This window comes from Schistosoma mansoni, chromosome 5, assembly GCF_000237925.1.
Source record: "Schistosoma mansoni strain Puerto Rico chromosome 5, complete genome".
Lineage (NCBI taxonomy): Eukaryota > Metazoa > Platyhelminthes > Trematoda > Strigeidida > Schistosomatidae > Schistosoma > Schistosoma mansoni.
Window position 1 is genome coordinate 7,687,729 of NC_031499.1, and position 14,851 is coordinate 7,702,579.

Genomic DNA, 14,851 nt, shown 5'->3' on the forward strand with positions numbered 1-14,851 from the left:
TCTAGTTGAACTCGTAGTAATTATATTCTAGTGAACGTCAAGTAAAGAAAACAAATACTGATCCTTCAAAATCAATGTCAGATGACAAGTTTCTGAAGTTGTATTAAGCCCTCATTTTTATGTTGAAACAACAAATCATCAAGCTTTTGACTAGATCTGATAATTGGTGAGATATTCACATTGAGGAAAGATTCAATATAATTACCCATGAAACAAACGACCCTAAGTACACATCATATGAGCTATGGTGTGTTTGTTCACAAATAGAAAAATGGTAACTTAGTCATTTATGCAACATATTGGTTTATCGGTGATCGGTAGCGAAGGAGAATGAATAGTTTCAGAATAATCGACATAATGATTTCTTAATTTAAACGTATAATAATAAGAATGAATGTGTGGTGTGTAACACAGATTTACTTATTTTGAAAAACAGACTTCTAATCAAGTTTCACTGAGGTCTTATAACGAATATATATCTCTTCATTCATTTGTGTATGAGTGAAACGTGATTATGACCTAATTTATCTATACTGATCTATTCGCTAAACGTCAAATCTAGTTTGTTTCTGTGAACGTCAACTGTTTTCTAATTCTCAATCAATGTCTTTAAACAATCGATAGATTACCCTATAATACTTTTGTCATTTCTTGAAAAGAACTCAATTAAGGAAACATAACAGGGAACGTGTGAGCAATTACAATGAATGTTGGTGTAAGTGTTAATATTTCACGTGTGATGAAAAAGTCATCTTATGAATACATACTTTCACCTTTATCTTGTTTATGATAAGCCAATCTGATAGCCAACAATTCCTTTGAAATAATAATGAAAATGAAAAAAAATTTCGTGTTTATGTATATCTGTATATTGAATATCCATCTCTTTCGATAAATGTACATATTATTACAGAATATGCTTGAACATGATTCATCATTTTCCTTTCGAGAATTAAGTGATGCGTTTCAATCAAATGAAAGTTTTGTAGTTTAATGCTTCGTTAATCGACCGTCTCGATAACCGTTATTATATTAATCTGAACGGTGTATAATATCAGAAGACAAAGGGAAGCGGCAACTACATTTTTATTGACAAATAACATAGGATGGGAGATGGCTGATAAGCCAACTCGTTATAAGCAAGCATTAATCAACATTTATAGTCAGACTAAAATGAATGACAGACATGTGATAGGTAGGATAATAAGGGTGCATACACATACGCTCATATAAAAAAAATAGTCAAGGTCAATAAGCGAATAATTAACAAGATCAAAATATGACTCATAACGTTATAGGTGAATTGGCTTGTCCAGAAACTAGAATAAGCTATGTAGGTGTAATATAATACACGACGTTACACTACTCACCACAGTTTCAATGATCCTGATTATTAAATCATTGATGCGATAATGGGATCAATCAAATTTATTAAGAAGAATGATTAAATTCTGAAAAGTTGGTTTAAAAAGCTTTTAGCTATTCAAGTAACCGGTAATATCTATACGACAATACATATACTAAATCATTTTCTGAGATTTTGTTATCACCATGTAATAGTGTTCTTACGACTATTCATGGTTGTTCATTGAATACATGTTTGAGGAAGAGAATAAGTTTGAATTTCATGATCATACGTATGCGATAATTAAGAAACTGTTGAATATTCAATGGTTCAAAGGGGGACTCAAATATAACAAACGTTTATGAACTAAATAAATGACTGAAGAGATTTGGAGGACGTCAAAGATAATTTGATAGTTCATATGCCTCGGAATTATTTCCTGCACGAAATCGTTTATTTTTGTAACTGTTTCAATTTTGTATGTCTTGCATTGATGAGACATCTGCTTTATAGTAATCTTAAAAGACCGTAGACTATGTTATTTTCACTTTAGAGATTACATTCGATTTTGTTATTATTTTGAAGTGAATCGCTGTTTTTTAATTTACCATTCTCACTTGACAGTAATAAATCTGTGTTATAAACAAATATAAAGTTATCAAATCACACAAAGAAAATCATCTCTGTATACTGGTCAACCCTCATAAAATAATCAAGTTAAATATTGAATCATCCATGCAAAATAAAAGTAAGAATTAAAAGAACAAAATATAGTATCCTTATTTAACTCACTTCCTTTTGAAATTTCAAAATAACGCACAGCAATGTCTTCCAAAAAATTGTTGATTTCTTCTACGAGTCCTTCTCTGAACATTTTAATTGATCCTGTGTTTATCGAACGAAAACATGAAATACGATTAATAATCTACAGTCTTTGAAATTAACTGGAAACTAGAATGAACTGCATGAACTGTAATTAGTCTGCCGTAAAGCGTCAACTTTTTAAAATTTGAACAAAATAAGATATCAGTAGATGTTAGGAATGTCAAAAAAAAAGCATGCTCTTACCATAACTGTATTTAATGAGTGATTTGATTTCATTACCGTAAAATGTAGTCAGGAATGCTGGAAAAATGGGTTGAAAATTTGCAAACATATGGATTCGTATCTCCATTATAAAATGCAGTTAACTCACCGAATTAATTCCCAATCCCTGAAACCTGTCACTTAAAACAGGAGGAGGCTGATTAAGGCAAATAAACTGCGAGTAAAAATAATAGTGAGACTGAATATATGAATTGGAATCCGACTGATTACTTACATATTCATAAGAGTCGTTCTCAAATATTATTTTTTCATAATTCCCCAAATCAGGGTTAGTGCAAATTTCATGGCACTTGATAAACCTAGAAATCAAGCAAGAAGATTATCGAGTGTACCAGTATCAATTGAACAAATAGCAGAGTGTATCTGAAATGAATCAGATTAACAAACCAGCTTTATTCCATTGAAACAAATTACAATTCATATAATACACTTGGCATTGAGATTCGTTTTCTTAGATTGACAAAAGTGAAAATCACCTATAATTCACCATGTATGTCTATATTTAACCTTTCGAATATGCTTGAAAATTCTCCCACTATTATCAATACTAAATGTATTCGCGAATCTGATTTCGCACTGCTACCTTACGTTTGATCTTCTTGGTAAATTCAATCTCAAATATTCATTGTAATGTCCATTGACTTTTTTATATTCAGTCAACTGCTTGTCACTAGCGAAACAAACTCATTCTAAATCAACTCTCTATATGGATTACTTCCCCTGTAAGTTTTCTAGATTCTAGAATAGTTTCCATCAGTCTATCCGTACGATAAAATCTCTCCCATTGTTTGTTCGCTGCATTGATGCATACTGCTCCTCTGAAAATGCATTAAATGTTCAAGTGCCTGTAAGTGTATCTTACTCCACAAGTGAGATTACAGAAACTTAATTTTTAGCCATACTTATTAGTGAATTCCCTAAGAAAGAACACCTACCTGCTGTTTCTTTACGTTAACACTGTCCCTAGCAACCTTGAATTATTTGAATAATATCTAACACGAACAGTGGTAAACCTGATCGATATATTTTGGTAATCATTGGTCTGTTGTGCCATGCTTTCTTTTTTCATTTTACTTTCTCTAGTTGTAGATAGTTATCAACAATTTGTTCTGGAACACTGAATAACCTTAAATAACACCGTTCATAAACCAACAGGTCATCCACCTAAGAAAAAAATAAAAGTTCAGTGCGTTGCTGTAACACATGTCATAATCGTACAAACTAAACAACTACTGAACTAGCAAACTTAGAACAATCTTATATCACATGTTTGTTATCTACATCTAATGTTACTATTTATATCAAATTGATCATGCGTGGGAACTGGCGTGAATTCTGAAATTAATAATTTCAGAATATATATAATCATTATTAGGTTTGTTCTTCTTGCTATATTTGAACTCAAATATTCATTGAAATGTTCATTGATTTATTTCTATTCATATCAGTCTGTTTGTGGACTGAAACTTTGTCACACCGTGCTCGTAAAAGTCGGCTCCTGCGTAACAGAATCAGGCTTCGATGTTGTCTGACCAAGAGACATTAGTTGAAACGAAGGTAGGGACAAAGTCTTTAGCTTAAGTACTTTTGGTGTCTGTTCCGTCATGGTGAAAAATCAAATATGATAATAAACGAAGAAAAAATATATCGATTCGAAAACTCGATAAAATAACATCAATGAGGCAACCACAGGTATTGTAGTTAGACACACCTATAATTGAATCGCGTCAACCCAGTGAAATCAAAATTCAGAAGCGAGGAGGTCGGAAGATATATTTTATAAATTATCAGTATATCGAGAATTGACTGATCTAAACTGGCTAGTGATCGCACGAGACGTTGAGCACGCCGTTCACACTCGTGATCTAGTTACGGATGCATGATCAAGCGCCTTCAGCTAAATGAATCCGAGAAAACTAGTGTGGTCAGCATCCAATGTCGAACACTTACAGGGCTTTTGATTTCGGGTATTTTGCTACCTCTTCAAAGTAAAGATTCATTTGTACTTGATAACCACCTGATTCTGGATTCCGAATAGGATACGTTTCTCTGTTTGCTTACCTAGTTCTGTTTGTTCTAAATTGAGTCGTTTCATTGATTCTCAGTTTGTATAATAATTCAAATACTCACAATCATTATATTAGTGTCACGATGGGACGTGAGTTGGAACATTGAACATACATTCAAATTTCGATGCTTTTGAGGATTATTTGAATAGGTTCGAAATGTGAACTATGACGAATGAAGATGATGAGGAAGTTAATATTGTGGCTCATCGCTTTACATCCATTGATAAAGAAGCCTACCGCACATCTATCTTTTGCATTCCCACAAAAGCCTTTTTCACTTCCGTATGCGACCCTCAAGGAACTCTAACTAAACCGTGTAAAGTGTACAAGTTTCGAATTGTTTAAAAGTAGAAAATTTCATAAAATGATTCGTCAGGAAATCATGATTCTCACTACATATCTTTGTTATCACAATCCGATGTGCACTCAAGAATACTCATATCTTATATCATTGAGGAGCTGTGAATGAGGTGAAATTTCAGTCATGTAATTCGCGTATATTTCGTAATGCTCGATGGTTTAAATTGGGCAATATTGGACACGTACAGGTAGTTTGTAAAACTACTCTCCCTTTCATTCCAAGTAATAATAAACTTTGTAATTCTGATCCTATTATTCTGAGTGCTTATTATAAGATCCAAATTAGGTTCGGCTGAAGAATAACTGTCTGGTAAGAGAAGAGACGCGTGTGTGCCAATCGAAATCAAAACAAGGTGATTGGGGTAACAACGGTTCTAAGTTTCGTCATAAATACAAATGTACAATTTTACCTAAACAAATATTACCATTCAGTTATTCAACCAACAATTGTTCCCACAACAATCGATCGAACACACCAAAAAATAGGTGTTATTCTATCCTTTCTGGATAGATGAAGTAAAACTCCGTTCAAAAGATATTAGTTTGTTGCTTCATAACACAAAGTGTTTCCAATTCTGGGAAAGTGCTTCAATTCACAACCAAAATGCACGATCCCAGTCAAATCAAGCAACACAATCAAAGAGGGAACAATCAATATGGCTGTCGCTAAGAATAAATATCAACTAAAACAACATAGATACAGTTCAGAAAGAAACATAGAAACTCAGCGAAAAATGCTAAAACTGTTATGAAATGAAAAATTACAAACTCAGACGACATCAAAAAGACTAACAAAAATGTACAACTAAAGAAACCATTAAGAACAAGTTGCGAATGTATATATGGGGGATTTTCACACACGAAACCTTCACAATGGATCTTACACTTACAATGATCAATAATGTTTACTCACGATTTTGAATAGCAGTATGCAGTCATATAACAGTCCAAACTCAAAAAACACTTAGAGTCATTGCGCCACATGAGTTTTCTACTCAGTCAACTTCGTATTGGACTTCTCACGTTATTGCACCAAACATCGTTTGTCCTAATGATTCACATATTTCTGATGAAAATTCTCATAAGTCCGAGGAAACTATGTTGAATGAGTCAAATCATGATGAAAACCAGATGAAGTTTTGATAGATGCTGATTTTTACAATGAAATACCTATTTATTTTAGGAGAACATTTCAGAAAAATCAGCAATTGATGACGTCATATAAAATGTTATTCGTCCTCATGATGCACCTGTTTCTCGAGGTGGACTTGTTCCACGCGAAGCACGAGTCCCGAATGAGCTCGATTTTGATTAGATTTCGGATGAATTAGTATCAAATGTTGTTCCTACTTTTCCTGGAGTCACTTTTAATAAATTGTGAGGGATGATAATGTTGGAAAATCTATGGTTCGAATCCTGGATATCAGTGGCTGCGGTACAAAACTGAAATTTTGATCACATACAATTCTAGGAGCTAGAGAGAAAGCCGTTTTTCCTACATTTAATATGTTGAAACAATCTGTCACACAAAATCATTCTATTTTTGGTGACTTTGTTGAATTATCTAACAGCTCTCATTCTTATTACAAACTACTGTGTGCAAATGAATAAGTTGACAGTGTTTCAGGACACAAACAGACTGATCTGAACATAAATAAATCTATTTACATTTCCATGAATATTTGAGATTGAATTTACCAAGAAGATCAAACGTAAGGTAGCAGTGCGAAATCAGATTCGCGAATACATTTAGTATTGATAATAGTGGGAGAATTTTCAAGCATATTCAAAAGGTTAAATATAGACACACATGGTGAATAATAGGTGATTTTCACTTTTGTCAATCTAAGAAAACGAATCTCAATGCCAAATGATAGACATTTCGAAAACGCATAATTTCTTGAAACATTCCGTCTATCTCACTTAGCCATTATAAACAACCTCAGTCAATATTCAACAAAATCAGACTTATGGTCAGCAGTAAAATGTATCTACTCAGAATATTGGGTAACGATAAGTTAAATTATCACAGTGTCATAATTAGTGTCACGAAAAGAAGAATTGCATGACAAACATTTACGAATGAGTTCACCACAGCATGGAAATATTTACCAGTGAATATTTCCGAATGCACAAAATTGATTTAAGTGATTTTATGCCAGTTGGTTCGGCAAACCGCAGTAAATTTAACACTCTTTGTTTACTTGTTATGTTGAAGGACATTGAAACTTCAACACAATGGCCACTGTCAAACAGATGAGGACTCATTCAGTTTCACGATATAAAGTTGTAAGCAGCTGGGAAACATGGTGAATTCACGTTGTTCGAATACGTTGTTTGCCTTTGCTTTGGTGAAATTTATAAATGATGAGAGTTGTGTGAAACCTGTGAGTATTGCCAGATAAAAATATCTATGTGAAATTGTCGCATCAGGTCATTGAGTTTATGAAATTAATATGTCGAGACGAATCAGACCTCACGTGAATTTTGAACACTTTCACTTTTAATGGAGCATAGGCTACCGACCAGCATTCTCTAAGCCATCTCTTGCTAGGCCTTCATTTCTAGTTTTATCAACTTGTTATCTTTTAATCTTATGTCTGTCTCCATTCCTCAGCGTAATTTATTCTTTGGTCTTCCTCTTCTCCATTGGTCTTTATGCAATATATTGAGGGCTTGTCGTCTGACGCAGATGAGTGCTTTCATCATTGTGTGTCCTATATATTTCCAGAGCTCCTTCCTGAATTCTTCCTACTGTTGAAATCGGGTTTGTTCTCTTCCACAGTAGGTTGTTGCTGATAGTGTCATGCCTACGGACCCGATGTATTTTGCGTGAACAGTTGTTATTAAACACTTATATGTTCTGGATAATGGCTTTCGTAGTTCTTCAAGTTTCCATCAATTCCACTAAGTAATGATATCCAAGCTTAATCGATATTCAAGACAAACATACATTTTGTCAACAGTAGAATATGTTCCCAGAAAATTATAGACACATGAGTCAATATGTTTATTAAATAATTTTTCCGCTACACAATGTCTAATGATACATGATAAAATGAAACTAACATTCACTGAATTATATATGACATGATATAAACCATATGTATATGTGAATCTTCTAGTCAATACACAGTTTCATGTCAACTACAGTCTTTTGTAATCAGAAAACCAAAAGCTGATATCACTTCGCAGACGCTGTATCTTATATGTCAACTGATTTTCAGAAATGCCCTCTTTGTTTAATTAATACTATACGATACACAGACTATAATCAACATGATCCATCACAGTCTGGATAAACAACACACACAGGAATTATTAACTAGTCCAGTCACAGACAATCGCGAATAATAATGGGTGTTCCATGGATTGATAAACTGAGAACGTGAAAACTAGATGACTGTATAACAAAACGACCACGATACGCATTTGAAATCAGATGGTAAATGAATATAGTGTTAATTCATAGCTGAAGTACCACCCTCTATGAATTGACAGGCAAAGTATTTGTTTTCACCTAGATTTGTCTATAGAAATGTGTTAATCTTCTGTAAAGTGAGAATTTCACTCATCTTTACCTTGTGTGTAAGTGAATGTCAGTCAGACAGACAACTTACTATTAGAACGCGATATTTTCTGATTCTAAATAAAACTCATATTACGCCCACTATATATAATAGAGAATAGAGAATACCATATTATTTGATTCTTGATTAATGAGATGGAATGTGGTGATAGACGACAACAAAGTATAATCATTGCTACTTCTATAAAGAAATGAGGTTAACAGAAATATGTTTTTGTAGACAATATGGTCAGATTATTTAATCTGAGATTAAAGAAATATTAATTTTACCTTGAAAATGCTACAGGAAGTAGCATAAATGATAGAACTTGGTTTTATTTCATATTCGATCAGGAAAATCATACCGACTTCACAGTTCATCAAATCTTATTCGTAAATGCATACGATCTGAAGGTTTTTGTTGTTAATATGATTTCGAAAATACTACAGGAATTGAAGCTTGTCAACACAGTAAATTTAACACATTGTATAACTGAATGGTAACTATCCAGTGAAATCAAAATTCAGAAACGAGGAGTTTGGAGGATGTATCTGATAAATTATCGTTATATCGAGTAGTGACTGATCTAAACTGGCTAGTGGTCGCAGGCGACGTTGATCACGGCGTTCACACTAGTGATGTGGTGCAGATGAATGACTGAGCGCCTTCAGTTAAATGAGTCTATTAAAACAGATGTGGTCGGCATCAATGTGGAATACATACAGAGCTTTTGACTTCGGATATTTATTCACTGCTACAGATCCCTTCCGTCTGGTAGTGATGACTCTACGACGTGGCCAGTCAGAATTATAAACCCAAGAAGTTTGTCGTTTGTAAACACTCCTCTGATAGCTTGCTATGTTTAGCGGCGTCTAGTCTTCTTTCCTTAAAATAAAGTGCAATTTGTTAATAAGGAAACAAAGTACTATGAACCTCATCCAATGCTATGCATCTACCAACGACTACGATGAAGACGTTAAGGACTAATTCTACAATAGGCTGCAGTCAATCGTCGAGAAGTGCCCAACAATGTACCTGACCATTCTGATGGGAGATTTAAATGCCAAGGTCGGAATGGGCAACACTGGATACGAGGACGTCACGGGACGACATGGATCGGGAGAAAGGAACGAAAATGGTGAGAGATTTGCACACCTATGTGCCTTCAATAAACTGATCATAGGCGACATTATATTCCTACACAAACGTATTCACAAAACCACATGAACTTCACCGGATAACACTACACAAAACCAAATAGACCATATCTGCATCAACAAACAGTTCAGGAGGACGATGGAGGATGTGAGAACCAGGAGAGGAACTGATATAGCATCAGATCATCACTTTCTGGTCGCAAAGATGAAATTTAAACTTAAGAAGCACTGGACAACCAGACGGACATCACAAAAGTTTAATACGACTTTTCTTCGGGATACTGACAAACTCCACGAATTCAAGATAGCCCTCAGCAACAGGTTCCAGGCCTTTCATGATCTACACAATGGAGAGGGAACTACTATAGAGAGCAACTGAAAATGGATAAAATAGGCCATCACTTCAACATGTCAGGAGGTTCTGGGCCACGAGAAGCACCATCGCAAGGAAAGGATCACTGTTGGTACAGTGGATAAGATTGAAGAAAGGAGGAACAAGAAGGAAGCAATCAATACCAGCCGAACATGAGCAGAAAAAGCTAAGGCACAAGCGGAGCACACAGAAGAAAACAAGCAAGTGAAAAGGAACATCAGAACCGACAAACGTAAATTTGTGGAAGATTTAGCAATGACGGTGGAAATAGCTGCAAGTGAAGGAAACATTAGACAATTGTATAATACAACAAAGAAAATCACTTGAAATTATCGTAAACCGGAACCATCAGTGAAAAGCAAGGATGGCAGAGTAATCACCAACATTGAAGAATAGCGAAACAGGTGGGTAGAGCACTTAAAGGAACTCCTGAATCGACCAGCCCCATTGAACCCACCCAACATCGAAGCAGCACCCATGGACCTCTCAGTACAATGTTGGTCCACCAACAATTGAAGAGATCAGCATGGCCGTCAGAAAATCAAGAGCGACAAAGCGAAAGGATCACACAACATTCCAGCAGAGGAACTGAAAGCAGATGTAGCACTAACTGCAAATGTACTCCACATTCTCTCCAGTAAGATTTAAGATGAAGAAGCACCAACAGATTGGAAAGAACTTCTGATCAAAATACCAAATGAAGGCGATTTCAACCATTGTGGTAATAAAAGCTGAACAAACTATACCAGTAACTACAAGAACACTTTAGCGAAACAAGTTGAGATCGCTCAGTAATAAAGTCAATACAGTTCAATCTCAGGATTACTTGATGACTGAATACTTTCGCCAAGTTTAAAATACTATTTCAGAATAAGCTTGTAATTAAAAACGGAATAATTCACAAGTCAGATAGTTGTTTCGGAAAAGTATCTGTTTGCTAATATATTTCAATAACCATGCTACCTTTATCTGTTGAACAAACAAGGGATACAACGGCTTCTGAAACTAACACGAGGTGATACAGATAGCCTATATCTTGTACGGAAGTACATTGTTTTCTACTTCTCTTTCCCACTTCTCGATCTGATGGAAGTGATTTGAATATATCAAGATTAAACATACCCATGATGATGGACAAAGTAATTGTGCTGTTCGCATAAAGTAATTGCAAGCCTTGTATTCCTCTCCATATATTCGCTTACAGCGCTGAAAATCTACAAAGTTTTGCACACATTTGCTTTGGTACGTTAGGATACTAACACGATCATACTTACGGAGTTTGGTTGGTATTTGGAAATCTAGAATCATATGGAACGATTTTCATCCATTCAAAATCACCCTGTGCTTACAATAATTACTTGAATTGGCACTACCGTTTCCAATGACTCGCGACAATTATCCTTGAATTCGTCGTAGCTGATCATTGTTCAAAGTCCACTCAAGTTAATTCTGTTTGATATTGCATAAAGAGGGGACTTTGCTTTACAGAAATAATGAAGTTTTTGTTCCTTGATATATGCATCTAGGTAGTTGAAGGACGATATCATTCTCGCCATATTCCTTCCATAAACTGAAGCACATTGCATTTTATTTAATAACAGTAGTGACCTTTTAGTAACTCATGATATGAACTCACTCAGTAGCATAGCAAGAGTTTGAGAAACAAATTTACAAGAAATATAAATGTACTATCTTTAGTTGATTGAGTGATAGAATCGGGATCCCTCAATATTTTTTGGGATATTTTGTGCAAATGTTAAATCGTCTCACGTAGCTTAGACGATAGGAAGGAAATCATAAAACACCCAATCATGGTTAGATGAGGTGGTCTGTATTCTCTTTTTTAAATGATAAAGAATTCAAGAGAACTTAAGTTTACCAGATACTGTTGGGGCAGTCTTGATATCGGGAGCCTAGAAACGATTGTGTGTCCATTTTACTCAAATACAGAAATCTACATAAAGAAGAACCTGTCAATGAGTTTGTAGAATGCACAACGCGCTCATTTCGGGACACGAACCAAAGGATTAAAAGGAGAGGTGGCAACCCTGGATTCTGTGTAGATGGTGACACTCTGTCTCTATGAGAAGAGGACTAAAATGAAGTTCAATTATTGTTAGACTACTTCAGCAATATCGGTACCGTGAAGACTCATTCATCGGTTGCAAGTGAATCCAACAATCCACACTCCGTGTATTGTGATCACTAAAGAAATCTGTGGGACCCAATGGATTACATCCTAGATTACTGAAGGAACTCTCAAACTTTGTCCCAAATCTCTCAAGCGTATGGTGAAGTCTACAAAATCAAGATGCTACAAATTTCGCATTGCTTATTAGGTTGAACTCGTTCACCCACTTCTTTGGATTATTATAGCGAACGCTTTCTTGAAAGAGAAGGACGACGAAATGTTGTCGAAATAAAACCACATTTTTACTGTTTACTTCTCAGGATGCTAGCTAACCTCAGAGAAATTTTGGAGGGAACCAGCTACTAGTCGGTTTAATTAGTTTTCCCCCCATAACTCACATTATATGACAGACTTTCACGTCAGGATTGCTAAAGCATTCCATCAGAATTCCCTATGGCCTCAACATTCGCGGGCATAGTTCACCACTTTTCAGGTCTAGGCGTGTGCGCTTCCGCTTCGCACTGAAATTGCTCATTACTGTATATATTAATCTCACGTTCACCAACAAAATTAATTCTAGTACCATTAACTTTGATCTTAATAACATACGCGCTGCCATCAAAATCCTTAATCCGAGTGCAAGTTCTGATGTAGATGCATCCCATCGATTTTCTACAAACGGCGGAACTAAACATTCGAACATTAACACTGGAAATACTTACAATATCCTTGAAGGGAGATCCATGTCCCGAAACCTGGAAGGTAAAGTATGTTGACCCGAAATATAAATCAGGACTGAAAACGCCGGTCGAGAAATACAAACCTATAAATATCACCGTAATTAAACCATGCACAGTGGAAAATATGTTAGGAGGACAACAATCCTACCACATACTTAGGGAAGGTCAAAGCGACTCGTAGCAACACGTCTTCATTGAACTAAGGTTCCGCAGTACATGTCTGATGGACGTAGTGTTACGTTACTTAAGTCATGCACGTTCCTATCAGTGTGGGAAGATTGAACGTGTGCAGGTGATATTTATTCAGCTTTTTTTAGTTTCTCACGTAAAGGCTAGTTTCAACATATCGTAACCCGTTTGTATCCACTTTTGCCCGTTTTAGTGTACTATGTTTCTATTAACGGTCCCAGGCACTCTGCTTGTATTTATAAGAGAGTTGATATCAATGAAGTCATGAAAAATCCATGAAAACGACCTGAATGCCATTTCGGTTTAACATCTGATATGCAGTACGACAACTGCAAAGGTTTGTTCCCCGAGGCATGCACAGATATCAGATCAACTACCTAAAACAGACTCAGAAAGTAAGATTTTAGGTGGGTATGTGTTATGTGCAACCAGACGCTGTAGTTTCGCTGAGTAATATGATTGCCCTAGTCAAATGGTTCAGATGGTTGAAGACGGCATAGAAGAAGCTTTCGCTTAACGGGCTTCCTTGTCTAATAGCAGTGGATCACCAATACCTACAAGTAAGAACCTAGATATACTAACGATAACAGAGGAAAGAAAAGAATTTGGTAAATCAAAATAATATGTTATCCTTAGTCATTAAGAATAAGTCAAGTTTCCTCTTTAAGGACTTCTGGGAAGTCGCTTGGACTAGCTCAGTCGGCAGCGAATTCCAGCATTTGACAACTCTCACGGAGTAGAATATGTGTCTACGGTCCGTTCTGCTATGTTGAGTCTCCAGTTTCTGGGTGTTACCACTTGGGTTAGTGTTGTGGCTAAGCTTAAGTAGATGTTTAAGGGGATGACCAGAAGTATTATGGATACTGTAAGTCATAAGAAGGTCACCTCTAAGACGCCTATACTCTAACGGGTAAAGGCTAATTGATTGGAGGCGCTCTTCATAAGGTTTGAATTTGAGTCCCCGAACTGATTTCGTGGCTCGACATTGGATACGTTCCAGAGTGTCATTATCCTTTTGGAGAGAGGGAGGAAATATTATGTTTCCGTTCTCTACATGAGGACGAATAAAACTGTTCAAGATTATGTGGAAAGTTCTACCGTCAAACTGGCCAAAAGTGCGCTTCAATATTACCCGTGCAAGGTTTGCTTGAAAGGCGTTTTCGTCATACTTCGCATACGACTTCAGGTCTGTACAGGTAGGCCACCTGTTCATTCACGTAAGGCTCTTACAGACAAATAGGGGGAAGCTCACGCGTTTCAAACTGAAAACATAAACTGCTTATACATGAACACAGGGAGTTTACCAAATAAAATGGACGAGCTATGTGAACTTGACAACTCTGATAATCCTTATCTAATAGGAATATCTGAAACTTGGGTATGTTTTCAGTTTATGGATCAGGAGCTAGCAATATGTGGGATGTCTTTGTTTCACAACGACAGAAAGACAGGAGTGGAGGGTAGCCCTGTACATACGATCGCGCCTGGAGGCACACCAACTTCACGACCAAGAATTTCTCAATCTCCATGAATCCGTATGGTTCTCAGTACGTTTGTCTACCACCACAAGGTTTCTAGTTGGGGTCATCTACAGGAAGCACAGTGCTGACATCGAGTACGACAATCGTACGCTGGAAGGATTAATCCGCCCCATGCATCTCGGATTCTCTCATATCCTGATTTTAGGGGACTTCAATGTTTCTAGAGTCAACTTCGCGGAGCGTATATTTATTGAAGGTGAAAACTCTACCGAAGATCGGTACTCCAACCTCACTGAGGATCTGGGATTATTCGAAAATGTGAAGTCGGCC

General features: G+C 36.0%; 1 protein-coding gene across 1 annotated transcript; it reads right to left on the minus strand.

The window, feature by feature from the left end:
• Positions 1 to 10,846: 10,846 nt before the first annotated feature.
• Smp_144000 (putative cytochrome C oxidase polypeptide vib) lies at positions 10,847 to 11,438 on the minus strand. The gene is made up of 4 exons (XM_018797782.1): positions 11,354 to 11,438; positions 11,255 to 11,319; positions 11,103 to 11,217; positions 10,847 to 11,063 (listed from the first exon to the last, which is right to left on the minus strand). Exons 1-4 carry the CDS (start codon positions 11,402 to 11,404, stop codon positions 11,010 to 11,012), a joined length of 285 nt encoding a protein of 94 aa, XP_018652790.1. The 5' UTR covers positions 11,405 to 11,438; the 3' UTR covers positions 10,847 to 11,009.
• Positions 11,439 to 14,851: the final 3,413 nt, after the last annotated feature.

Excerpts from the sequence above, each read along its gene's own strand:
- Smp_144000 (XM_018797782.1), bottom strand. The coding sequence starts at position 11,404 with ATGATCAGCTACGACGAATTCAAGGATAATTGTCGCGAGTCATTGGAA. Across the intron at positions 11,320-11,353 it reads GTCGCGAGTCATTGGAAACG|GGTGATTTTGAATGGATGAA; the intron begins GTAGTGCCAATT and ends TTGTAAGCACAG. Across the intron at positions 11,218-11,254 it reads CCAAATACCAACCAAACTCC|CAAATGTGTGCAAAACTTTG; the intron begins GTAAGTATGATC and ends AACGTACCAAAG.